The sequence below is a fragment of the Melanotaenia boesemani genome, chromosome 13 (genome assembly GCF_017639745.1).
Source record: "Melanotaenia boesemani isolate fMelBoe1 chromosome 13, fMelBoe1.pri, whole genome shotgun sequence".
NCBI lineage: Eukaryota > Metazoa > Chordata > Actinopteri > Atheriniformes > Melanotaeniidae > Melanotaenia > Melanotaenia boesemani.
In genome coordinates this window covers 10,896,899-10,924,325 of record NC_055694.1, presented here as the reverse complement: position 1 = coordinate 10,924,325, position 27,427 = coordinate 10,896,899, and the positions used below count along the sequence as shown (strand labels likewise).

The 27,427-nt window shown below is 37.8% G+C and overlaps 1 protein-coding gene across 4 annotated transcripts in view; it reads left to right on the top strand.

Moving 5' to 3' along the window:
- LOC121651288 (IQ motif and SEC7 domain-containing protein 1-like) overlaps window positions 1–27,427 on the top strand; it is a 100,875-nt gene that overhangs the window by 10,053 nt on the left and 63,395 nt on the right. For 2 of the 4 annotated variants that reach the window (XM_042003341.1, XM_042003349.1), the window contains exons 2-3: window positions 12,979–13,008; window positions 20,826–20,933. In XM_042003341.1, coding sequence (XP_041859275.1) covers window positions 12,979–13,008; window positions 20,826–20,933 — 138 coding nt within the window. The remainder of the gene's footprint in view (window positions 1–12,978; window positions 13,009–20,825; window positions 20,934–27,427) is intronic. The other 2 variants (XM_042003342.1, XM_042003343.1) reach the window with 2 other exon arrangements.

Genomic DNA, 27,427 nt, shown 5'->3' with positions numbered 1-27,427 from the left:
GATGAGGAACGTAAAAGGTGGAACTTGATATTGCGCAATTGCAGTGTCTGTACAGTTTGTGGTGTGCACATAACAGGATGACTGAGCTGAAATCTAACCAGCACCCTCTGCATTAAACACTAGCACGTAGAAGTACTTTGACTTTTATGGGGGCTTCATTTGCTGGGTTTATATATTTACACCTCCCAAAACGACCCAAGTTATCTCTAATGGGGAACAGGTTTAGGTTTGCCTCAAGTGAACCAAATGCAGTAAGCGGACTAACACAAAGGGTTTTGTGGGTTTAACACAGGAGATTGTGGGTACACAGAACCAAAACATACAGGCATGTAGGACGATAGGCGGCTCTGCCCGGGAGAAAAGACTTTCAGCCAGACATGGAAGAACAAGGAAAAAGTAAAGATGAAAATAGAGTCAACTAAAGACCACTAGGATCTGATGGTAAATGGACTGTACTGATATAGTGCTTTTCTAGTCATGTTGACCACTCAAAGCGCTTTTTACACTACGTGTCACATTCACCCATTCACACACACACACACACTCCTACAGCACTTCTATTGTTAGATACTAAGTGCTTTCTACTATTCATACCCAGATAGATACATCAGAAGGCAACGTGATGTTCAGTGTGATGACGCTCCATGTTTAGTTCTTGTGTAGTGGAAACAGGAACTGTCCTGCATTAACCAATAGATGAGCAAGTTTTCTTCTTCGTTGTTTGTCACAACAAATATGAAAAATCAAGTTACACGTTTCCACTGTATTTAAAATTTTTTTTTAGATAATTATGGACCAAACCCATGTGAAAAAGAGGCAATTAAAATATTTTGTAAAGTTTTTTTTTTTTTAACTACAAGTACCACTGCAGTCATGTTTTCTTGGAAAGCCCTCTCGTTGTTTTTTTTATTATTTTGTAACCATCACCTTTTAATACACCAGATTCAGGTTTACATGCTCTGCCACTGGTTTCATGTGTTTTTCATATCTTCATTGTTCTACTGATGATTGTATAATGTGTAATTGTATGCACCAGCAAAGTCAGGCAACAGGAATTCTGCTAGCTTTGTAAACATGGATCTGTAACGCCCATACGGTAAATACCATGTGACTGCCAGCAGCCACTTTGTGTCATTAAGTCTTAGCATAATTTTTCATTTTATTTCTGTTTGTGTAAAGATTAAACAAACATGTTTATGAGCACTATAGTCTAATATTTTACTATGTGGCCAGCATTAGGCCAACTCTTCTTCCTCCTTTTTTGTTTTTATGCCAAATAAATCTACGTGGCTGCTGATAGAAGGTTGTAAGTAACTTTGTACAAGAAAGCAAACAAATGAATTTCCCAAAATTTTCAACTACTTTAATTCAGGTGATTACAAGAATTACAACTAGTTACCACTGAAAGACAACAACAAAAAGACAAGTTATTTTTATCAACAATTTTTTTTTGTTGCTAGTTTCCTTTGATGAAATAGTTTGTATGGATGAATGTAGTTTTTTTTGTGGTAGCCATAAACCTGCCCATTATAGGTCTGTTTTATCAGTTGCAAAAAAATCTGTAAAGTATGAAACTTAAATGTATTCTGTAGCGTAAATGCACTCTTTATGTTTCATTTACCACTTTTTTTTGCTTCCAGCTAAGTTTTGCTATTTCATTCCACCCTCCTGTCTTGTTGCACTCTGTAATCAACACTCAAGCATCACACTCGAAGAGGCCACAAGGCCAAAGTATGGTTGGCTTGTTCAGTCCTTATTTCTTCACAGTTGAACCAATTATCCGCCTCGCAGCTGTCAAAACCAGCTGATGCAGCAGCTGAATCGAAGGCAATTTGTAGTGTAGTACCTGTGGAGAGCTGCTTGAAAGGCTGCCACTAGTTTTCTGCCAAGTGGGAGTACAGGATGTGTGTGTGTGTGGATAGCTGACAAGGTGGAGGCTGAGTCAACAGCTAAACACAGGCGAGGAGCTACTCCTCACACATCTTCTGAGTCATCATGGTAAGATGTCAACACAGACTTCCCCATAGCTGGCCGGATCTTTAGATTGTCAATATTTGGGCTAAAGTTTCTGCAGCAAGCAGTTGGAGTCATGTTTATATGTTTGCATTTTGCTTTTGTGGATCACAACAAAACCTTTTTCTTCTCTCTTGTTTTGTATTGTTTCAAACATAACTGGTACATATGCAAGTAATGTCGGAGTAACTTGCTGGTCCAGAAGTTTGCTTTGTTGCAGGTGTTGGGCTATAATTTGTGCATTTTAACTTTGGCTGCTGGTGCGCAAAGCTATTTGTGTTCTTTATAACCCTGAACTTTGCAAGAGACTCTAAGGGCTCGTCTAAATCCAAGCAATATATTCAGGAATGCAGCCAGAATGAAAGTGAGATCTCCTCGTATCCAGCTTCCCATGTTAGGTAAGGTGTTTGAATTCAAGTTTGGATGAAGGGGCAGTGTGCCTTTTCAGCAGGAACAAGGGCTTTAAGGATTTTAAAAGGTACAAGTTAGATTTTATTAACCTGTTTCACTCGCTCTTTGTTGGAGCAAAAACACTTGAAATAGCATTTTTTTAAATTAAAATTCTCTGAGCCACCAAAACAACATGCATAATTGAGGTATTGCCACAGAGAAGTGTCAAAAAACTGCTGGTAATACAGAAGCAGAGCAGCAGGCCTTTTGTAGTCAGTAGAAATTAATTGTCCATAGTATGTGAACACAATGTCGGTTAATATCTGCTTCAAATTTTAAGAAGATGCACTAAGTATGACTACGACTGGTTAGCGTTTGCATTTTGTCTTCAACTGGAAACAAATATTCTCTTGTTTTTTTAGCTTTATTGCCATGTATTGACTTTTAAGATTGTAAATGTAATGTTTCACCGCATCTCATCTACAGACTGTCGGCAGTTTTAGGGACTTTTCAGACTCTTAACTGGCTTTGGTTTTCTTTTCTTCATATAACAACTTCTCCCTCACAAAAGGCTCACCTCTCTGTCTGCACTTTGTGCAGAGAGCAATGAGCAGCAGCAGCTACGAGTGAGTTGTTGGCACAAGTTCAACGCTGTCCTCACAACAACTCAGATGTCTGTGCAGTGGGAAATAAAAGAGAACAAACATTTCAAATTTTTTGTGTTAGCAATCATTTTTCATATAAATGAAACCAAAATAATATGGGTGTGCAATCTTAGGTATCTCACGCTCCTATTTAATTACAATTCAGGGCACTTCGATTCCATTATTAAACAGTTATCAGGATTTTCAGTTCATCTGTTTTACCCTGTCAGGGTTTTTTTTTTTTTTACTCACTTGATGGCTGCTTCATACTTTTAAATCCATTCTGTATCCATTAACTAAAGTAACCAAACAAACGTATCTCCACTCCCTTTTATTTATGTCAAACCGTAAATAAATCAAACACATTTTTCATACTATGTTCATATTTTTCTATTGAATCTAAAAAAAATTATGTGCAACAACAGGTGTTCTGTCAGTTTTTGCATACGTTGTCAGAGTAGCTGGTTATTGCACATGCATTGCACAGAAAAATGCAAATGACCATTAATTCAGCACCACTGACTGCTCAGAAATTGTCGGCATATGGTCAACTGCAAAGCCACCAGTTAATTTAGTGAATTATATTGCATATTAATTGCATATTGTTAAAGTGCATCTCTTGTATGAGTAAACTCAAGGGGGAAATGCACTCAAAACCCCAGATGAAGTGTATGAAACTGTACAGTTTTTTCTGTTAATCATTTTGCAAGTGAAGTTGTAATGTCATTCAAACAGGTATTGTAGCATCGCCTTATTAGCATACAATGTCTTCTCCCAAACTGTGTAAGATGTAATGATGTAAAAACATGTAATGATTAACTATAAGATAAATATTGCCAAATAAAGTATTAAATATCATTGTAGTCTATTTATCTAAATAACATACATGGCTATGCCCTTTTCATAAAGTAGTTTAAACTGACAGACAAGGCTATGGTGTGCTGTTCTGACAATGTGAAACCATCAACACCGGAGGCTTCTTCTCCTCCTCCAGCCTGGGCTGGTAACGCACGAGGAGTTGTTGCAGGTTTTTAGTTTTACTTTTGTATTTTGGTGACTTTTATGTTAGTGTCACACTTTGCAGCTGTGCCAATTTTGAAAATTTACGAATTGTAATTGAATCGGTACGTGTCGCATTGTGGTAAACCGATTAAATAATGAATTGGCCCACCCCTACCCAAAAAAAAAAAAAGGTCATGGTTTTACCCCATCAGACCGCAATTAATTTACTAAAAACCCACAGACTTGAAGTGATGTTTTGTCAAGTTCCACTGTAATTCCATTTTTTTTCTATTAAATGTTAAAAATATCTCCTCTTTTAAGCGTAAATGAACATAATATTTACTTAGGCTTGGAATATCCATTAATCTCACAAGCCATGCAAACTAGCTAATATTTAAACAACTTGATGATTCATGAGATGGGTCCTGCAAACATGATGACTTTCTCATTTTTTTTTTCTGAAGTCCATGGAGATCTGATGTCTCATATGACAAACTAATTTAATGTTAAAAAAATTTATCTTTAAATACATATTGGAGTGTTTTAAAAGCCAAATTCCTCATGATTTTCAGGACTTATTTAAAATTTGAGATGGAATATAAGTTCACAATTCAAGTTTCCATGTGACCAAACTGCAGTTTGACTGTAATTATGATGAGTAACAGGGTCAGTATATCAATTTTGTAAGGTTCAGTTTCTCTGCTGGTGCATTTCATACTGCTTGCTGTTTATCTAATATACTGACTGGCAGTCCTGTGCCAGTAGAAGATGAGAAATCAAAGTGGATAAGGGAAGTGGGTGGGACCTGTCCAGGGTGTATCCTGCCTCCTGCCTGGTAGCAGCTGGGATAGAGTCCAGCTCTCCTCATGACCCCATATTGTATTAAGCGAGTATAGAAAATGAGTGGAGGAAAGTGAGTGAGCTTTACAGCATCATACTTTTACATTTGTGTAAATATGTGTTTGTGAAAGACTTGCCACCCTCGTTTTGTAGGACAGACAACCAGTGGGGAGCATACACCGGTAACTCATTTGAGATACATAATTTGGCAGCACCAGGAGAAGCAAACCCCTATAGTGAGCTGAACTAAGTAATTAGATCTGCTCAGCCAGTCACATTTGTGCTCCTAATTAGTTGATTTATACTGATCATGTACAGTAGGGCTGCAGTATGGAGGAGAGAAATATGAAGTGCACCGTGGAATATGTGATGAATACTTTTCATTTATTCACTTGACTGAGAAAAGCGGACATAAAGGCACACAAGCATGCATCTCATCTGAGAAACAAGCTAAATCTACATCAAAGATTGAAATGCTGCATACTTGATCGTGACTTCAGTGTTCATGGTGAGGAAAATGGATATTTTGTGAAATATTGTACAAGCTCGTCAAGCTTCACAGTGTTTCTCTCTAAGGAACCTGCCAGCGTGAGTGAGCTGTTGCCATCCACCACAGGTTCGAGCCATTGATCATTCCACAGCATTGTTGTGAATGGAGCCAAGAGCCGCAAAATTGCAGAGTACTGTTTTGTTCGCAGTTGAAACTTCTGTTTTTTGTTTTTTGTTTTTTTTTATCTGATTTATTCTGTTTCATCAAAACATCAAAAAAGGGGTTTGATGGCAAAAGCTTGAAGCATTTCATAGTTACTGCTGAATGACAGTATATTCAGTAACCCCAATAACTCTTTGGGTAAGTATAGAAATAACTCCTGTCTCAAGGTATTGTACATTTCATTGTTTTTTTCTTTTTTCTTTTCAACTTGAAAGATGATTAATCATTTGAAGAGAAAGCATAATTAGAGAAACACACAGTGCAGCAGTTGGCATCTATTGCAGAGGCTTCAAAGGGAAAGGAAGCAGCTGGCATTCATTGCCAGGTCAAATCACTCTGCAGTATTCATGGGTATCTGAATCACTATTCTCTTTGCAGGTTTGGATGAAGGCACTTAATTATATGATTAGAAGTGCTTATTGTTGCCTGGACAGAAATTCTGTCCCTTCCAGTTCAAGGCTAAAGACTAACAAATCTCTGCATCCTTTTTTTCATAACAATTTTCATTTAGAATATTCTGCCCAGACACAGTGATTCATATCTCTTCCTCTTTGATACTTGTTGAGGTATCCAGATGCACTGGAATTGGCCAATTCAGTGTTCCTTTTAGATAACAGCGAAATAATGTTCAGGGTCGTTACTTAGGAGATAAGAGACATTGAACATGATTCCTGATATCTGTCTGTTGCAAAAACATGTAGTGGTAGTAGCTTCTGAAATTAAATCATCCAGGAAGGGAACTTTACTGCCTCTCTGACCACATTTATGGACTTTTTTTTTTATTTGACATCAAACCACCACAAGGCTGATATGTGCAGCTATTATTAACCCACATAATGTGACAGTGGCAGTCATAGCAAGAGAGCCCACACACACCTAACAGATAAAGTACGACCGCCTTAAACAAAACATTATTAACAACAAAAAGTGTATATTTGGGACAAAATTTAACGTTAGCTGTTTTTATACAGACAATGCTGTAAAACAGTCTGAAGGACTTCTATGTTAAGCTGCCTTTGTTCTCACTCATTGACTAAAAAATGGCAACATTGTGCTTTGGCACAGTGTGTTTTCATATTGTGTGATGGTGTTCTAGAATTAATGGCATGACAATAACATTTGTGCCAGCTCTCCGTTACAGGCTGATGACAGTTTCAAGATGAAGGTAGCAGAAGTAGAACAGAGCAACAAAGTAACAACAAGACACCCAACCCTCGTATTACAGAAATATGTAATATCAAATATTTGATATAATTATGCTAATTTTGAATAGTTGTCTTTAGTCATACAAAAAGCTGGTGAAACATTGGGAATGCTCTGGGTGTGAGCTCATCAGAAGCCCCTCTTGCACCAAGGAGGGTGAAGATTTTCCCCCTATGGGGCTGGCATATTATGGAATAATTCCGGCAGTAGTTTTGTTGCGGTGGCAAGTCCTAATTACCTCATATCTGCTGACATGCCAGCAATACAGATATCCTATAGACAGTGGTCTACATTTGCTGATAAGGATGTCTTATCTGGAGATCTCAGTGCTTTTGTTTTTTATTGGTTAGACATCACTGCATTAATGTAAACTATGATTCAGCTGTCAAGAAACTGCTTTTAATGACTGACAGTCCACATTAGAATATAAAATGCAAATCTGGTTATAATAACTTATCAAAGGTTGGTAAAGAAATAGTTTAAAACTTATAAAGACTGTTAATTTTCTATAATGTCAGATATTCGGCATAGTTTTAACTTTCAGCAACACTGCAGCCCCTTGTCTCTTACTCCATTAGCATTAACTAGCGTAACAAACGTTACCCATTGCGCTACACTGCAACATGGATATGTACAATTTAGTGTCAGATTAAAAACACCAAAATTTACCATGTTTTTGTTGTTGGGAATAAAATCTGCCATGACAGTCTGTCATTTTTCCTCTTCTCTCTGGATGTCTGGTTTTCCTCCCCGATGCAAACACACCACCATCAGTGGACAAATAGTGTCAACTGCAGCCATCCTCCATGTCAAACAGACAGCTGTAATATTCATGAAGTAAACCTCTGTGTTCTTCCATTTTTTACTTTCTTTCTTTTTTTTTTTTTACACCACAATTAATGTTTTCCACTTCGAAAACAACCAAGAAATGCGTAAGTCATTCCAGTTTTTTTGAACATTAGGAAAATAGTCGGATTCTCACCTGTTTTGGTCTGACATGCACAGAAAAGCCACCTCAGCAATGGCGGAGGGTCTATTTCTGGTGTTTGCATAGATTAGTATATGGAAAACTTATTAAAAAACATCTTCTTGCTATGAATAGAAGCTCCAATTAGCTTCTGTTTTAATGCAACAGTCTCCCTTGGGGCTTAACTTAACTGTCCACAGACACAAGCTCAAACTCGTACTCCAGTGCTTTATTCCAGGCGTGTAGAGTATTTTTGAGAGAGAAAATTCCTCTCGCTAGCCTGTTACAAAACCAGGCACGGCGCCAGGATTTTTTTTCTCCTGGTGCTAATGAGGGACTTGACCAATACGTGGGGGTGCTAAGAAAATAACAGATTTCCATGACTCAGGTAACTTTATACATAGGTTATCGATTTTTTCAATAAAAGTGGCTAAGATACACAGCAATTTAACTGAATTAGCCAAAGAACATTCAGCAAAATAACCAGGCCTACAACGAGCCACAAAGCAACGGCAAAAATGTTTTCACGTGGAAAGGTGCAAGATTCAGCACCAGACAGCGACCATGTGATAAACAAGCAACACATACAGAATGCAACAAACGCATTTATTCTACATGCATAATTAATGAAATCAACTATGCATTGCTTTTATTGCCTCGGATCACAACATAACTTAAGAAATTAAACTGATTGCGAGATAAATTTAACATACTACACAGTGCAGGCGCAACGAGAAGTGCAAACAATTTGTATCTAATGATTCGGACCACCTCAGCCTAGCGTGAGTTTCAACAAAAAGTTTCCGCCCGCCCTCTGTCCCCTCTTAATCAGTGCACAGAAGAAACATGCAAGCGGAGAATCTCCGCAAACTGTTTTTAAACTAATACATTCCTTTATTATAATATTATATATAAATTCATAATTATATTTTTTATAATCTAATTTCTTGGGGGGGCTTAATGGGGCTACACAGATTTATCACGGGGCTGTAGCACCCCCTAGCCCCGGTGTGGCGCCGTGGATGCACAAAACAATAGTGTTAGCTGCTAATTGTGAAGGATAACAATATGCTTTACTTGCGTTTTAGACTGTATGAAAATGGCTATTATGTCTGACTTCTGCATGGAAATCCTGATGTGACCAACTTGTTAATGGTTAAAGAGAATGGCAACACAGCATATGAGACGATGCTAACTTCCACTGCTGATGCAGACAGAAACATTCAGTTTCTTTAGAATCTTGGACCACTAACTGTATTTTGTCTCCTATGTGGGTTCTTGTTTATAAAACAAGTCTTGTTTTAGATGCATTGTGTCCCGTGAGGGTTGCCCTGATTGGTCAACCAATTACGCTTCTGCTTAGTGAAGATGTAGTGGAAAAATTTGGACAACTGTGTTATTTAATTGTGCTGAGCTCACAGTCCAGCTGTTCACATGTCGAATCTATGAAGCATGAAAAAACACCATTATCAGATTGCCTACTCCTACCAGTGGAAATGGAACAAGAATGTGACTATACATGAAGGTTAACCAAGGTTAACCCTAAGAGCTGCATGCCTTGTTTTGAGTAAAAATGTGAAAAATGGCTAATTTTAACATTTCAAAAACAAACAAAAAAATATTGGATTGTCATCAATCACACACACCCTGTACATTCTGTAATTACCTCTGATTTCCTTTGAATAAAGGAGAGGAAATATCAAGGCTTAACCTAACTCAATATTTTACGAGGAGAAATGAATAATGGGTTAATAATTACATTGGAGCAGGTCTTTTCTGAAAGTAAAGTAAAACAGCTTTGGGGAAGTATCCAAACCTTCATGATGCATGGTACTCTATCTTAAAGTAAAAAAAAAAAAACATGAGGGGAAAAAAGAGCTGCTTACACATTAAATAAAGATTCAAAAGCAGTGAGAGGAGGTTGATGTGAATCATTGCAGCTGTGTGGCCTGCAGTATGATATTCCAGTTTGTTTAAAGCCAAGCTGGGAGCTGTGATTAGTGCAGTCCTGCAGTCGTGTCCAGTTGCACTTACTCTTGCAGAAAGGCAGATTGATAAACTCTGAGTCAGCATTTTTTTATGCTCTGCGTGTCCTCTGTTCTTTTCCACCCTCACAACAGGAAACAGGCTTGTCCTCGTTGCAACAGATTCTCTATATTTGCCACAGTTGAAGGGACGTCAGGCACATACACTGAGATAAAAGACAAGTTGAAGTAACTGATGTGTCAGGAACGCCACAACTTTTACAATTTGGTTAATGGAAGTTGTTGGGGTGAAGTCTTAATTCTTCCCCTGCAGATTTGGCTTTTCTTTGGACAAGTATGGGAGAAAGCAAGCATATGGAGGCCTTGCTGTGGAATAATACTTCCAATGGGATTTGGCCTTTCATGCATTATTTAAAAGGCTTTGGGAATGCACCTCAGTGAGCCTCAGTAGACTGTGTTTAGGCATAATGCAGGGGAAAAACTATTTAGCTTTTCCATTCAAGTGTCCATCATTATATGGATGACGGGGTCTGCTAAGATGAGGATATAATATGTGAAATTAACCCCCTCCCCCCAAATTTATACTTTTCTCTTGGCTTGAATCAGAATTAATTAGGCTACTCTCTATCCCTAATGTCCCTCATAATCCTGTGTTATGAAAAGGCTTTTATACTAACCTAGTGTTTTCAAGAGTTGAATTAAAACATTTTGCAGTTCTTCTCCAGTTCAGCAAGTACAACTTCTGGTTGAGTGGCAGCTTGTGCAAAGGACAATTTGGCAGATACTGCAATTTTTCTGATACGGGAAATGTACTGCAGGCTGAAAAGCTAAATGGTTAGTTCCCCATTGGTGGAAATGCCCTCAGTTCAGAGTCCCTGGTTTGATTCCTAACCTGCCAGATCTTTACAGCATGTGAGAAGCAGCAAGTAGCTGGTTAACATTGTAGATCATTTAGCATGTAAAGAGGAATGCCTCCCTTAGGGGTAGGTCGAGACTAAAAACTGAGCTGGAACAGAATGAATACAGAACCTAGATTTACCTGGTGGACAGAAACAGGAATCTGAACTAATGTAGATGTTGCTCCTTAACTGCTGGGTTGTATTTGCTTGCAGTTTTTGTTTAATAACTTAAAACAATGACAATATGTCAGTGCTAGCCTCACAGCTTTTGCAACAGCCCTTCAGAGACCAAAAATCTTTAACCTATCAAGCAGTAGCTCAGACAGGCACAAAGTGGGTTTCCACATGAATAGCAATGACTGATGATACATCCCTATGTGTAAGATGCAGCAGGCAGTCCATCTGTCTTTGTAAAAGTGTGACACTGCTGCATTATAAGAATGAAGAAATCTCCATGTGCAATCTGTGTATTGGTACTGGAATTAATGGTGGTAATAGTAGTCATTTTTGTAGGACATGATAACCCTCAAGAGTCCTTTCCACTCTGTGATCGATGCCCTGGTTTAATGTGCACAGCTGGGCGTGAATCAATTTAAAATATGGACGTATCATTCACCAAATGATTTTTGATTTAGGGTTGTAGTTGGATTTTTTTTTCCCCAGCAATGAATTGTCTACACAGTAATAGCAAAAAAAAAAAATGTCTTTTGTCCTACCAGTGCATTAAACTGATGCTGTTCTAGTTTTTACCTGAACTTCTTGCCACAATCATGATGGGATATAAAGTTTACTCTGCTTTGGGAAATTTCTAAAAAAAGAATTTTAAACAGATGTTTAGGCAAGAGACTGCAATTTTGGACTGAAAAGAGATCTGTACAACTTATACAAAACTAACAGCTAATAATGGGCTAAAAGTGAGGAGAGAACTGACCACAGCTTTTAATGGCAGAGCAGTCACTGTATTGTCTTTTACCTCATTGTTTCTTCCATGTTAAAAGTGCAGGGAGCCAACAAGACGGCTCATAAATTCACACGGATGCAGCCATGCAGTTGCTTTATTGCCCCTTAGTGCTACGGTTCGCAGAACAGGCTACATTTAATATCTGAGGCGAGAGGAGTACTTTCCTTACTATTGCAGGGCTATTTACTGCAGTCTGTCCCTAACGGTGCTCAAGAAATTTTAGCAAACATGGAGGACAACAATTGCACGACAGGAAATATTACTGTGATATTAACAAAGCTAAATATTCAAAAGTATGTCACTTCTACCTAAATGTTCCTTTATGGTAAATCTGAGTGCAGAACCCTGTTTCTGAAGCACTTTTACACTATTATCTCAAGACTTTATATTATCTGTGAAATATATTTCTCACAGTTTACTATATTATTTTCATCTATTTTCCTTGTCGTGGCCATGTCTAAGTGCTGTATTATCAATGACCTGCATCAAGGAAATAAAGTTAGAGGCAGAAAGCTGATTTCCTTGTCCTAAATGAATCCAAAAATCCAATTTTTCTGTTTGTCTCTACTTTATGTTTTTAAACTCAGTTAGATGGATGGATTCTTTGCAAAATGGACATTGAAAATTGTAGATGACCTTTGATGAAATGTTGGAAACTGAAGTCCATAGACATGAAAACAAAGAATCATGCATTTCCGATCATAGCCAGTGCACTTTTGTATTAATTATTCAACTACAAGAGTTTTGTGTCTATGTAACAGGGAAGCACTCCACTATTAAAGAGCCAAAATTAGCCTGATCATTACTTTCAAGTTGGTTAATTTCAACTTTTTTTTATCAGGACAATAAAACAGAAACATTTGGCTCAAAGGACTGTATAATGTCATAAGCTTCATTATTAATTTCTTTTGTGTATTGCACAGGCGCCCAATAATGGAAACTGCCAATTATCTCCTGAAAATGACCTTAAAGTTTAATCAAGTCCAAAGCACAAAAAGAAAACTTTTTCAAACTTCAAGGGCAAGATAAGAAATTCTACATTTTTAAAGGTGGTGGTTTTGATACACCCAGTGGAATACTTGCTTGTAACTTAAATGTCACTCAGAAGTCATGGCTGGAACATAAATTGCAGCCCATTCTCAGGAGACCAGACTGAACTGTTAAGAAGTACGACCCCTGTCGCTGCCAGATAGTTGGCTGCAGCAATGAAGTTGCTGAATAAAATGATAGTGGTTAGTGGGGCATTTTATCTCACTGTACATGTCTTTAGCTGCATTACTGACATAATGGAGCTTCATTGTTTCCTCCTGTGTAACAAAATCAGCCAATAAATGTTTCTTTTTTTTCTTTTCTTCCTTTCAGATTTGAATGTGACCCTTCCAGAATGGTCAGGTATGTCCTGCTTCATTAATACTTAAATTTTTTTACTACATCTGTCTGTAAGTTCTCTTATCTAATGTACTTCCAAAGACTGCACCTTTTCCATTCAGAAATGTGTTCTGCTCAGCGCAGTGCTAATAATGTGATACATATATTGTATGGTTTTAGCATGTAAAGCTAAATTACAAGTAAAGACACGTCTTTTTCCCTCTTATCTGTGGGACAAGGCAGGCCTGTGTGGTGAGGATGGTGCCTGTCTCTGGTGTTTGGGGTTATGACAGTATGGAGGGGAAGTTATGAGATTTCATATCAAGGTTGCAATCCACTGTTTGTTGTTGGCTGTGGGAACTTCAGTGGCTGGAGATTTGTAGGTGTCTTTGCTGACAAGATTTAAAACTGTAATGTGAATCCATCATTGCTGTGAACACAGAGGAGTATGACCCATGTGCAGAGGGTAGATAGGCTTCTCTCACTAGTAAACATACTTCTTACCTTTTTAGTTTTTTTTCTCTTTAGGGAGGCCTCGCTGTAGGTTCCAAACAGCCCCTGCCTCTTTAATGCTCTGTACTGAGAATACAAGAGCATCTAAACAAGTTTTAAAAAAATGAGTGGCTGTACTTTAGTGATAATCTTTCTAGGGTATGTCTGATATTTCCTCTGGGGATTCACTGTCTGTACTCCTCAGACTGTATTTTCTGCTCTAAATGTCCCATCACAAGTATAAAACAAATCCAGAGGGCCACAACCAGTGGCCAGTCTTTGTCTATGTACAGTCTCTGTATAAATGTATTCATTCTCTGTGGTTGTATGCAAAATTTAGCTGTGGGACACTTAATGACCTTCAGTGGCATCTGAACAAATGAAAGTGTAGCAGGATGCCAAAAAAAAAGCTGTTGACTTGAAAACAAAAATAGTTAAAGTAATTTGGTGTAAAATTTATTTTAAGTTTTTAAAATATATTTAGCAGTGGCTGATAAAACACATCTGAATATATATTTTAAGCGACAAAACTTGGGTGAGTTAGATAAAAATATGTGTGTGAATAAGACACATTTTCGGAAATACTAAATAATTCAGTGTTATTTTACTCTGGAGATTTTTGCTTTTTTGAACATATTTACCTGAATCCAATCAGTTTCACTATGGCTTGTATTCATTGTACTTCACAGCTCCCAGTATTAATAATTGAAGGCTCACATACAATATTTATTAGAAAACAGAATGAGAGCCACATAGTTTTTTTTTATTTTTCTGTTGCTAAACCTAAAAAAAAGTATGAAGTGACCTAATTGAAATAAAATGCTACCTTTCATTTTTCCTGTCAAAACAGATGTAAGAAGATCTTACTCACACCTGTTTTGACTTATTTTTTCATATCTTTCAGCACTATTTGTGTAGGGGCTGACAGTGAAACCTAAAAGCAAAACAGCTGAAATGGAGGCCAGAGCTTTAGAGGCAAACAATCCCATCTCACCAAATTGATGTTTTGATGTTGCTGGAAACATCCCAGATGGCAGCGGCTCTCTGCATTCTTGGTTGTTAATTTGGCCACAGCTCTCAGAATGTAATCCTTATGAAAACGACCCCCCCCCCCCCAAAATATAAAATCACCAGGGTTGGAGGATGCTCATTTTTGTAGAAAACAAACAAACAAACAAACAAAAAAAACATAGGATATTGTTGTCAGTGCTGACATTTTCTTTGCCAGATGAACTAAAAGAAAAATAAAATGAATTCACTCATTCATGAGTTAATTAAAAGGAATCACATTGTGATGTGTATTTGCTAGTCAGCTGTGTCTAAAACTTGGAACAAGTACAAACAAAATGGGAAGGTTAGAAGAGGGAAACATACAGGTTGACTAAGGACAAAAATAACTAAAATAAAAATGCATTAATCAATAAATCAATAAATAAATAACAGATAGGAATCACTATTGTGAGCAAACCTGTTCGAGGTAATTTGAATTACATCCAGAAAGGTCTAACATAAGTTTTTTAACACGTAAATAGAAGAAAACAAGGGGTTACAGTTGGCTAAAAATAAGTAGCCATGGTGTTGATGTCAGGTAAAGGGCCAGGGTATATGTCAGTCATTACCTCTTAATGTAAATGCAAAGGTTTGGAGACGTTTTACATTTCATCAATAGAAAGTAGGTTTGGTGATTCTTAAGAGATAAAAAAAAAACAAACAAACAAAAGACATTTTGCTACATACATTAAAACCTGTCTTCAGGAAAGACGCCCCAGCCCTGTGACATGGCCAGACTGGTTGCAGGCCAGTTGATCTCGCTTGATCTCAATTTGACTTAAAATGTTTTGTGGGGGAAAAAAAAGTAAAATAAAAATATGGCCTATGACAAGGCTACATCCTGCAAAGATCTGATCTATCTTTGCTTGCTAATCTGTCAACAACTACATAACAACCAAATTCGAGCGGCTGTAGCTCAGAGCAGTCGTCTTAAAACTGGAAGGTTGGTGGATCGATTCCAGGCTTTTTTCTTACTACATGTCGAAGTGAATGTGCTTGGGAAAGACACTTAACCTCACGTTGCCTCCAGATGTGCCCATCGGGGTATGAGTGTGTGAATGGGTGACAGTGTTAAACACTGGGTGGTCAAGCTGACTGGAAAAGTGCTATATGAGTTTAAGTCCATTTACCAAATGTATAAAGTTTTCATTTAAAAGATTAGAAAATCATGAATATTGAAAGAGAAATTAGAAATTTCTTTGTCTAATAACTCAAAAAGAATCCTGCAAAGAAGAAAAATTAGTGCACCAAGACCTTCATGCAACATAATGTTCTGCCTTCGTAAATGCACCCAGCACAATCACACACTAGTGCAGCCAAAATAAAAGCCCTTAGAAGACCACAGAACAGAACAGCAAAGTGGTTCCACAACATTCATTAACACCGTACAAAACAGGCTTATAGTTTGATGAATCACAGAAAATGGTAACTCCATCCAGTGCTATGTACAATAACAAATTTGCTTCAGTATTTTACTTTGCTGTTTCTAAAGATTGGAAACATATTATTATTATTATTATTATTATTATTATTTTCACTTTTAATGGGCATATTTTCTAATTGATGAAAAAAAGTGTGATTTTACAGTTGGCACATTTGAAAAGGAAACATACACCATCAAACTACAACAGTAAATCCATCAAATATGGCTATGACATGTTGAGATACTGACATTTATCGAGTGGTTTGTGCTTTTGAGAATTGCCTTTTAAACATTGATCCCGTAGCATACAGGTGGGGTGCTGCAACAGGGTTGGTCATTTTAACTCATTACAACTCTATAACTTTAAGGGTTTGTTGCTGCAAACTGGATTCTGGATCAGATTTAGTTAGTAAGTTTTAGATCCATAAATTTAAATCAAACAGAAAAGTTGACAAATGGTGCATTTTAGACAACAAGCCCCAGCAATTAGAATAATGAGATGTTGTTGGTAAATGGCGTATTAGTCAAATGGCTCCGACATGTTTAAGCACAAAGAAAAATTTTTCTCTTAATTTTATTTTAACGAACTTGAAATGTATCCCTACAAAAATAAAAAAAATAATAAAATTCTAACAGTTTTTTAGGGGGAAATATTTAAATGGTAGCTTTTAAATTTAAGTTTTTAGAGCTGTAATTTTACTGTTATCACACAAGTTAAATGAATAAAGCCTTTTTCTGCTTTGCTGCTATTGTGTGTAAATACTTTTGCATTTATTTTAGTTTGTAGTTCAGTTTTGTTTAACCCAAGAAAATAAGAAAATTTACTCACAACAATAAACATACTGAATGCTTGCATTGTATGGAAAAACTACATGGACAACAAAAACATTTCAGTTGAAACTGAAGGACATAAAAATATTAAAAGAAGTAACCATCAGTCCTTGCTGGGAAAATATTAGTTTACCACAACATTTGCAGTCACATGGTCCAAACAATGTTCACAGTGAAGCAGCTCTAACTGTTACTGTGAATTCCTCCATAATTCTTTAATAAAGTGTGTGCGTGCACGAGTCCCTTTGTTGTAGCTTAACTTAAATCAGCCTAAAAATTAGATCAGCTGCCAAATAGCAGGCAGGAGACTAGTCATTTACATCTCATACCTTGTTAATATGTCACAGCATGACACTTGTGAGCAAGGCTGTTTAACATTTTGCATGTTACTTGGTAGGTTTCATTATCATTAATAACGTAAAAGCCACTGAACTTGGCACAGGCGCGATGAATAAATGAGCCCAGCCCCGCAGGATTGCTTTGCACTGGTTTGAAAGAAGTTTGCATGTGGTGAGAGAGAGAAAGAGAGAAACTGGCTCAGTCGGTGATGCTGGATTATTCTCATGCACACTTTGTGCTTAATGAAAAAGGAGTAACAACATGGCAGTGTTTAATTGGTCTGCTGTTGTGTAATCAGGATGGACGGCTTAATTCAGATGTGATTAGGGATTGGCTAAGATATTCAGCTCGATTCAGCCTCAGTGAACTGCTTTTTATTGGGTTGTTCTTCAGTGAATGATAAGACTCCCACTCTACCTGATGCTCAGCACTCATTCACAAACCCAGATGAGCAAATGAGTAAGCGTACAGATGAGTAGTAGTCCGTCACTTTTATCACACTGAATGCAATGAGAGCGAGATGCAAATCCTCTTGTTTTATTTATACCTTTTTTTTATGACTGCTGAGCTTTGTGGATCTTTTGTGTGTGTGTGTGTGTGTGTGTGTCCAAGCATTCAACATCAGAGAGCTAATTAAAGCCTCGTACTGCTTGGGATCCTATATCCATGCCTGTGGACCCTCTGTTTTCTGAGCTTTTTTGATTTGTCTTAAATAAATGCCAGGGGAGCTTGTCATAAAACTGCCGTGTAGTGACTGACTGGAAAGCCTTAGTGAGGCCCGTGGCTTTTATTTTCGCTGTACTTCTCCGCAGAGACTTGGGGAAACAGAGAGGTGGGGATTATACAGCTCAACCATTATTATGGAGATGACAGTGAAGAGAATAAAGCTTTGCTGGGCTGTTGTGTTGGAGGTCAAAGTCTCTCTCGAAGTGTCTCAAGGCAGTACCAGTAAGCAAAGTGTTTCCAGTCAATCCAAACATTAGCTCGGGCCAACTAATTGTTGTAAACAGATTGTGAGATAATTAATAAAGTGCAATATTTGCCTGAGAAATTAACAAATTTTCCAAAAGGGAAGCATAGAGACTGCACACTTGTAGTGTCTCTTGCAGATGATGTATGCTGAAATAGCTGTGGAACTGCTGAAGGGCAGGGCATCTTTCTATGTGTGGACTGATCTACACTTAATTCACACTGATATGTAATGTAAAAGGGCCAGTCTGTCCTTCGGTGGAGTGATCGTACTTGCAAACACAGCAGAGCTGATATTTGTTTTCAGGGATGGGAGGTGACAGTGCTGTGTTTCAGAACCACTTTAGTGCTGTCTCGCACCCTCATCCAGTGCTGTCCTCAGGGATCAAAGAATCTATCGTCCTCTGCTGCCTCCATCACCATCTCTTGTTGCTATGGAGAGCAATGCTGAACTTTGATGAGTTAGATGCCGAGCCTTCTGTCGCTGTCCTTGTGAGAGTCCCTTTTTATGGAGCAAACTGGATTTCAGGTCTTAACCAGGCATTATTGTCAACACTTCCCTCCAAAGGAATTAAATAAAATACAACACGGGTGTCTGTGGTGTACGGTTCAAGAAAACAAACAAGTAAACAGCATGGGTTTTCAGGCATAGAGCATCTCTGTCTGTTGGGAAAAAAGCTACCATTTCTCCTGAACTGTGAGTGTTTGTGAGGCAGTTATTGCTCTGACAGGTTTGAAATATGATCGGAGTTTTTGAGTCTGTGGCACTACTGGGCAAAGGAAATAAATTCAGACTAAGTCAAGGTTCATAGCTTTCAACTCAGCCAGTGCATAGACATTTGCATTTTTTTAAATTAATAATTCATTGTGTTGAAACAAAAGCAAATGGCAGCACCTGAAACACAATTAGCCTCGGTTGTTTTTCAGGACTTCAGTGCAGGATTTTTTTTAATACAGACAGTGTGTCAACAAGCAGGGTTAAACAGTGAGGATAATTATATTTCTTAGTACAATACATTTACAAAATGCATAGCTATGAAGAAGCAAGGGACTGTGTTTTTGATAAATTTTCATGGTTCAACCCATAAACTCAGCTCTACTGCCTATCCTAAAATGCATTTTCCTTCCAAATCTGGCACCATTTAAAAAGGGAATTAAACAGGATTTTCAGTGAGAGAAGAATTATTTCTAAGAAACATTGTTTCAGCTTAGAAATAATCAGCCACACAAACACAAATGTCCTTTCTTTTTGTGCTAAGTTTAGCTTAGTGTATTCCATATTTGCTTTTTTTCACTCAGTGTAATTTTCCCAGTCCAACTTAATTGCACTTAATGTGCTAAAATAGTCCAAATGTCAGGATTACCACGAACTTCGCGACTAATGGGAGCAGGATTTTAAGTGAAAAACCACAGCTGACTATTTTTTTAAAAACACGCTTTATTGTCCACATTTTTTTTTCTTTTCTAATCTTTGTAGTCTTTCAGATAATATCACATGCTGCTAGAAATCTTATCTTAATTTTGATGCTCAGATCAAACCTGTAGCTCAGTCTTGTTTTTTTTTTCCAGCTTAAGACAATTTCTAAAATCAGGTCATTTCTTTCTACTGCTGAATTACGAAAGGTTATGCAAGCTTCTGTCTGTTGTTGAAGTGATGGCTGCATTTCATTGTACTGAGGTGTCAGTTAGGGCTCCCTCTGTGAGTTCAAACACCACAGCAGGACTCATTAGTGGTATAAAAAAGTATGAGCACATCATTGCTGTGTTTTCTTCCCTTCACTGGCTCCCTGTTAGATTTCATACTGATTTAAAATTTTTACAGCTCGCCTTCAAAGCCTCAAATTTTCTTGCTCCTACATTTCAGACCTTTTGACCTGGTAAGTGCCCTTCGCAGATAATGCCCTTCTAACTATCCCCACATCTCAGTTTGTTAGAAAGATGGGCCTTTTTCCATCAGATCACCCACCTTGTGGTCTCTGCCTGCTGCACTCAGACACACAACATCTCTTTCTAACTTTATATCCTTATATGAAACTTTCCTTTTTCTTCAAGCCTTTGTAGTTGTCTGATGAAAATATCACATATTCTGTTGCAGCTGATCTTGTCACGGTTCTTCTCCTGCCGGTCCCTCTTCTCCTGCTGGTCTGATTACCCAACCCGCCCTCATGTGTTTCACCTGCGTCTCGTCGGCTTCCTTTGTGTGTGTGTGTGTGTGTGTGTGTGTGTGTGTGTGTGTGTGTGTGTGTGTGTAAGATCCCCTCTTTCCTCTTGTCTGTGCTAAATCAGCTTGTTGCTTAGTCTTCAGCGGTCCAGTGTTTGTCTCACATTTGTTTCTTTATTTCCATGAGACTTCTTCCAGCTTTTTGACTCCCTCAGCGATGGATCAGCATTAAAAGAACTTTTGTTACAACCTGAACTGACTTGCTTTACTGGCTTTTAATTCTCTGTGATGTATATCACTTTGTAACATAGTTTAGAAATGTGTTTGTTTATCTAACACAAAAGTTTCTTAATGTATCTTGAAGGTTGTAGTTGTACCAGAAACGTTTTGCCCCTTTCTATTATTCTATTGTCCGTGTCTTTAATTGAAAGAAAAATTCAAGTACTTTAAAAACTGAACTCTGTTTTGTCCTGGGAAACATTTATGGTTATATTGTGTGCTAAATGTTTTGAAACAAATATCTGTCACATTTCAGTAGGTTTGTGTTTTGCAGTGACACTTTTTTGTCTTCCTTAGGAGACATGCATCTCTACCGGTCGAAGCCACAGAGAATCCCGGAAAGTTGATGTCTGACGGTTGCAGAAGAGTTGCACCCTGCCGCAGGTGGAAGTCTGCTCCCTTTGGGTAGAGTAAGATATTATTCCTAGCATCACAGTTGTGATGTTTAATTTGTCCCATAAGCTCTGCAGCATTTCCAGCACTACAGTCGAACATTTGTCTTGTCTCGCTTCCCCCTCATTGTCTAAAAATCATCACAGCTCACATCGATCTTCTGCTAATTAGCCTTTCTCCATGAGATGTATTGGTCACAACAGCTCAACAGCTGCGGACTTTGCCGTGTCCAAGTGTTTGAAGCTTTGCAGCTGTTCTGCAGTCATCAACATTTTATGACAACAGTTTAAATGCTGCTATTTGTTCTCCTGATGTACGCTCAACCTCTCCGGCCAAACGTGCAGCAGGAAGAGCTCATTAAGCGTAGCCTTAATGAAATATGATCCCTGCTTAAATGAGGCCTCAGTGGGGCTCTGACATTAGCCTGCACTGAGCTCGGACCTTAAGAGAGTCTTTCAGTAAACGAGAAGAGAAGGGAGCAGTCATTCACATCTGTTGGGCTTACTGAGGGGGCATCAAAAGATTGAAGAGAGTTTCAGAGAGGCCTCCGAGTGCTTTGTGCTTGATCATTAAAAAGAAAATATGCGCCTAATCCATAGCCCACTTTTGGCTCATGTGCAACCCAAAAATAAATCCCACTGTATAGTTGGAGCATATTCTATTTTTAAAATCACTGTTCAGATTTTTTCTTTGATGAGTAAGGTTCACGGGTTGTTTCGAAATCGCCCAGAAATTAAGCATTTGCTATTTCTTGCTTTTTAATTCCTCAAACAATTTTATTCTCTTTGCTTGTCTCTGTGATTGTTGCTCAGTGAGTAATCTAGTACAGCTGAAGGCTAGTTGGTTAAATGGATCGTGACATTAAACAAAATGATTGCTGTGAGCAGAAGCTGATCTTTTTTTCTCTTCGACTGAGCAGTGTTATGAGCTAGGCTCACACGTATCTCACAGACACACTTTTACATTCAGCTAATTGCTTAATGATAAGAGTGGAAGGCAACGTGCCCTCATCAAAATGTGATAATTTTGTCTTTGGTAATTTATTTGGAAGGTTGTGTTATTACTGCAAGCAGTGGGCGGTTGCACCTAGCAAGGCAGCAGGAATTTTGCGAAGAGAACTCTTCTTATCAGGCTTCAAGCTTTAGGTTTTTGGCCACAGACGGTTATGTTGGGCCTCTTTCTCTCTGACACCAATAAGTAGCTTTTTATATGCACTTGACAGTCAACACCACCCCAAAGAGGTCACCTTAGCTCAGGGGTATGCTTGTTCAGTACACAGTCCTGCAAGTTTTAGATGTTTGACTGCTCTAACGCACCTAAATAAAATTAAATGGATCCAACAGCTTATTAAAGCCCCAGTGTGTAAGAATTACTCCCATCTAGTGGTGCACTAATGTAATGCAAGCAACGGAGTAGTGCTCTACTGTAACCTAACCACCAGTGACAAATCAGCTGAAATAAATTATGAAACATGAAGGAAAGCTCTCGGAAATACGTCTGCAAGAAGCACCAAGTGGCCTACTGGTATGACTTCTGTGAAGAGTAACAACTGAAAACTGTTGCAACTGAGCATTTCTGCTGTAGGCTAACTAACAAATTAGCCATTTATGCCGTTTTATATAGCAAGTCACAGTAAAGATCTGACTTAAACGGGAGGATACAGTGGTTGCTGGACTACCCTGCCCTGTTTCTAATATAATGCCAAAATAAACTTCACTGTTTGACTGAAATAACTCACCCATCCAGCAGAAAGCCTGCAACCTCCGCATCAGTTTTAAAGTCCCTCTCCTTCATCAATTGCCTCCACCTGGTAAATGCTCCACCGATGTATACACTTGTTATTATTTCTTTCTCTTTTCTTGGCTATTTTTTCCTCCGTCTCGCGGGGCAGAGAGTATGGATAGTCCTCCATTTCTATGTAAACTGGTAAGGTGAATGGTCATCTTGGCATGTTTACACAAACCCTGCCCCCTCCCCCGTGAAACAGCCAGGATTCCCAGGTAAAATGCATAAGGCCAACAAGTTTGTCACCTTTTGGCTATTGTATTCAAAGATGGAGATGCAACATGGCAGCCTCCGGTTGGGTGCGACTCCATCTATGTATTTTTAAACAACTCATTCTAAGCTACAAGAGACTTTGGTAAAATACGTATTTATGAAAGCGATACTTGATTTTTGCTAATAAAAAGCCAAATATACTACACACTGTACCTTTAAGTTCTGCTTAGTGACTCATTCATTGGAATCAGCTATCTTGAAACAGGGAAACATCTAAAACTTGGCTTAGGTGCTAAAATGATCGATTATATCAGAAGTTAGAGTATTTCTTTATTATAAAAAGAGAAATTTATTTTCTCTGACTTGCTAAAATCAGATTTTTACCACCTGGCTTGTCCCTGCTGTTTTGATTAGTTTAAGTTGTTAGCTTTAACAGATAGTGACATGCAAACAAGCATCTTGTTCTGTCTTGTTAAACTAACTAAAAAACAAACAAAACAAAAAAAAAAAAACCAAAAGGGTTAAATATTGAAATAGAAGAATGCATTTAGGTGACTCACTAAATATCTGTCTTAAAATCAAGGGTTAGGCTCTCTTGTACTCATACTCATAAGAAATATTAAGCAACATGGAGGCCTGAGAGTTGGAAAAATAGATTGCTGCATGAATTCAATTGAAAAACACTATTTCTATTATAGCGTTGAACACAGCTCTCTTTTGTTATGTCATGACTTGTTTTTGAGGTATGGTTTCCTATAGCAGTGGAGGCCCACTTGACACAATGTTCAAAAAGGTCCAGTGCAGGAAATAAAGCCAGGATGTTGCAGTAACGTGGTATGCACTGCAAACCGCATTTTATTGTGTTTGAAGTGAAATGTGGACAGATGTTATGTAATAATTTCCCACTGAAGCACTGCTGGTGAGTGGGACTCTGCAAATGACAGATTTTTGTGTAGCAGCACTTTCTGGCTCTGTTTGTGTGGCGCTAACAGGAAAGGAGGGGCAGTAGATTGAAATATGAATTATTTTGCCATTTGTGATCAGCATTGCCATGCACAGTAGCATGCTTATTGTCTTGCATGTTTTGAATGTATTTGGGTTGGTGTCGGGGAAGATTTTGAGAGTTTTAATCATTGGGGGTTTTTCTGAACTTTTCATTATTTACCGCTAATGTTTATTAAAACAAAACTGTGTTAAGCTACGGCAGCCCAGGGCAGATTTCAGGGATTTACAGGGATCATAGGTTCTGCTGTATTCTCTGTATCTCTCTTTTCTTGTTTATGCCTTACTTGTCTTGCTCAGCACATCTTTTATTTTTTCTTCTTTTTTGGTGTCAAGCTGTTTCATCTTTGCCTCTTGCAACAAAACACTGACATGCACAAGTAGCATTTAATCAACAACCGTTGACTAAACGGTTCAAAGGTAATGTAATTCCTTAGATGTAATAACTCAGTTCATGTACGTAAATCTGTGACAGAGTACCATTCTGTTTATGGTAATTCTGCTAATAAACCTGACAATATTATCAGAATAGAGAGCAAGACTAAATAAGCTTAGTACAACAAAATAAACAGCTTGCAGACAGCTTGCTTCAGTATCAACAGACCAGAATGGTGGGTCTCATTTATACCTTGGAGTACAAAGTATCAGTAGTACAGTAGACCTCAAGTATCAGCTTTATTGATGTTTGATTTAAAAAAATGGTTTGGTTAAAACTCCCTGTTGTAATTGCAGTTTTCATAGTTATAAAGTGAAGTGGTTTCTTCCCACTGCAGTCTACTCGCTAAAGTTCTTATAGCCCATTGTTGTCCTGAAACATTTAGATGAATCAGCAGTCCAAAATTACAGTGGCCTTCAGAGTTCCTTGCACAATAGTACAAAATAAATAAACTGCATAGCCAAATGTTTTTGCATATTTGAAAAATGAAGGAAGGGAATTTAGCCTACAAAGAACACAAGCATCAACAAGTGTTGACAATAATTGTTAGAAGCAAGCTGGAAAAAGTTGCTAGCTTTCATAGCTATTGTCATGTGAAATAACAAATGAACAATGCTGTTTGCTACCATCTCTTCAGGACAGTGTCACTGCCTCTTGTTTGAATGTGTTTGTCAACATCTGTAGTTAATTTAATTATCACACATATACTGGTACAGCTCTGGTTTAATAATTACTTCTGGTTAGCACTAGCAAAACAGTCTGTTGCAAACATGACTGTGTTAGTTTAAGCCTAACTTTAGACCCAGAAGTGCGCATCTACAGACATAAATCTAAAATATTTTAGTGTCTTTAGACCTTTTTTGCTGCCTACTAATGTCTTTTAATTTTTTAATTAATCAGATATAAATAAACATGAATGCATTGTGTCTAAATGACCCCTTATTGCTTTTCTGTCATATTTTGTTACATCAATCTGACAAGATTGAACCTTCCTTTCAGTACTTCACAAATATCAACTAATGTAGTCATATTAACAATTAGACAAAACAGCAGTGGGCTGATTTGACTGATCTGACTAATGATTTTAATAAAAAATAAATAAAAAATGGTTTGCAACCAATGTGAACTTGACATACTAATATAAATTATGATATGATGTGAGTTTGTGAAGGTTTAATTTTCAACCCAAATTCTAAAAAATGTTGGCATGCTTTGTAAAATATGGATATTTTGCAAATCATATGAACTAATATTTTATTGACAATAAAACATATATAATCACCGGTTATTTTATTAGGTCCACCTTGCTAATACCATGTTGGACCCCTTTTGCCTTCAGCACTGCTTTAATTTTTCGTGGTATAGATTAAACAAGGTGTTGGAGACATTCCTTTGAGATTTTGGTCCATATTGAGTTTTTTTCAGCTTCATCCGTAATGGGAATCTTCCGTTCCATCACATCCCAAAAGTTCTCTATGGGATTGAGATCTGATGGCTGTGGCGTCTCAGTCTCAGTAAATCTCAGTAGATCAGCAGTTTCTGAAAAAACTCAGACCAGCCTGTCTGACACCAACATTCATGCCATGTTCACTTAAATCCCCTTTCTTCCCCATTCCAATGCTCGGTATAAACTTCAGCAAGGCATCTCGATCATGTCTACATGCCTAAATACAATGAGTTGCTGCCATGTTATTGACTATTTGTGTGAACAATAAATTAAACACATGTACCAAATAAAGTGGCCGGTGAGTGCATAAAACCTCTCAGATGCAGAAGGTGATTTGCTCATGCTCTGTGGCTTTCACAGCCATAATTGAAAAAGACCACTAGGAACATTGTAGCTGATGCAACCAGTGTCTGAATGAATGAACGCCATCCCTTTAACAGATTGATGAAGTCGTTATTGTTACGAACCTTATGTCTGAAAAGGGTTTCTGTGTGACTCCAGGGATTCACACACGAGCACACACAGTTATCATCACAGCTGAATGTATCAGGCAGCATCCCGCCCTTGCTGCAATAGAATATCTGAACCAGAACAAAGGTGGGAGATTACCTGACCTCTATCAGAACACCCTCATCAAATTTATGAACATGTACCTCGAGGTGTTTAATGTCTTTCCATTCTTGACTTGCCTGTATCACTCACAAGGACTCTCAGTGAGGGGGTGGCAATAACCCTGTGCCCATAGACCCCAGAGTAGGATGGAGAGGGGAGAATTCAAAGCAATATATTAAAAATAAATACATAACAATAAAAGCTGGGCAACTCAATGTTGAAAACATTTTAAATAAGTTAAAGAAATAAAAAATTGGGTAATTACTTTTAAATGATTTAGAGAAGTAGTGCTTTAACTTCCATTGGCAACAAAACGGTCTTAAATGCCACCACGATTGAAGATAATGAACATGGTTACTTGAGGATAATCGCAGTACAGTGGTCCCTCGCTATAACGCGGTTAACCTTTCATGGCCTCGCAGTTTTGCAGATTTTTTTTTGTGCAATTTACATGTTTTTTTAATGCACATTTCATTCTATAACATTGGACTAATTTTTCTACGAAGGTTTGAACTTTGAGAATGTTTAAACAAGAGAGAAAAGTGTGAAAATGTTAATCCTGTCTGAGAAAAGTGTATAAAGTGTCTAGTGAGGGCTTTTACAGCCCTTAAACATCTATAATAATTGTAAAAAATAAAGCTGACCACTGCATTAAGCAACATTTGAATGAAAGTCAGAAACTCACTAGCACAAATGATCATGACCCTTCTTCTAAAATGTAATTTTCAAATGCAGTGTGGTGCTGCTCAATTTGAATTTGATGCCTGTAAGTTCAAACTACACCATGCTATTAAGGAGCTGTGTTAAAAGTAACCCCAGCTGGTCAAACTTAAGATTTTTGGTCACTTCTCAAGCAGATCAAACGGCCTGGACAGTGTAACACAGTTATAACCACCGCTCACTAAGGTGAAATTTCCTGAAATGGCCACTGACTAAGAAGAAAGAACAAGAAAATGTGGCTCATTGATTGGCCAGGAAGGAAAATTACTCATAAACAATGGAGTAACACCA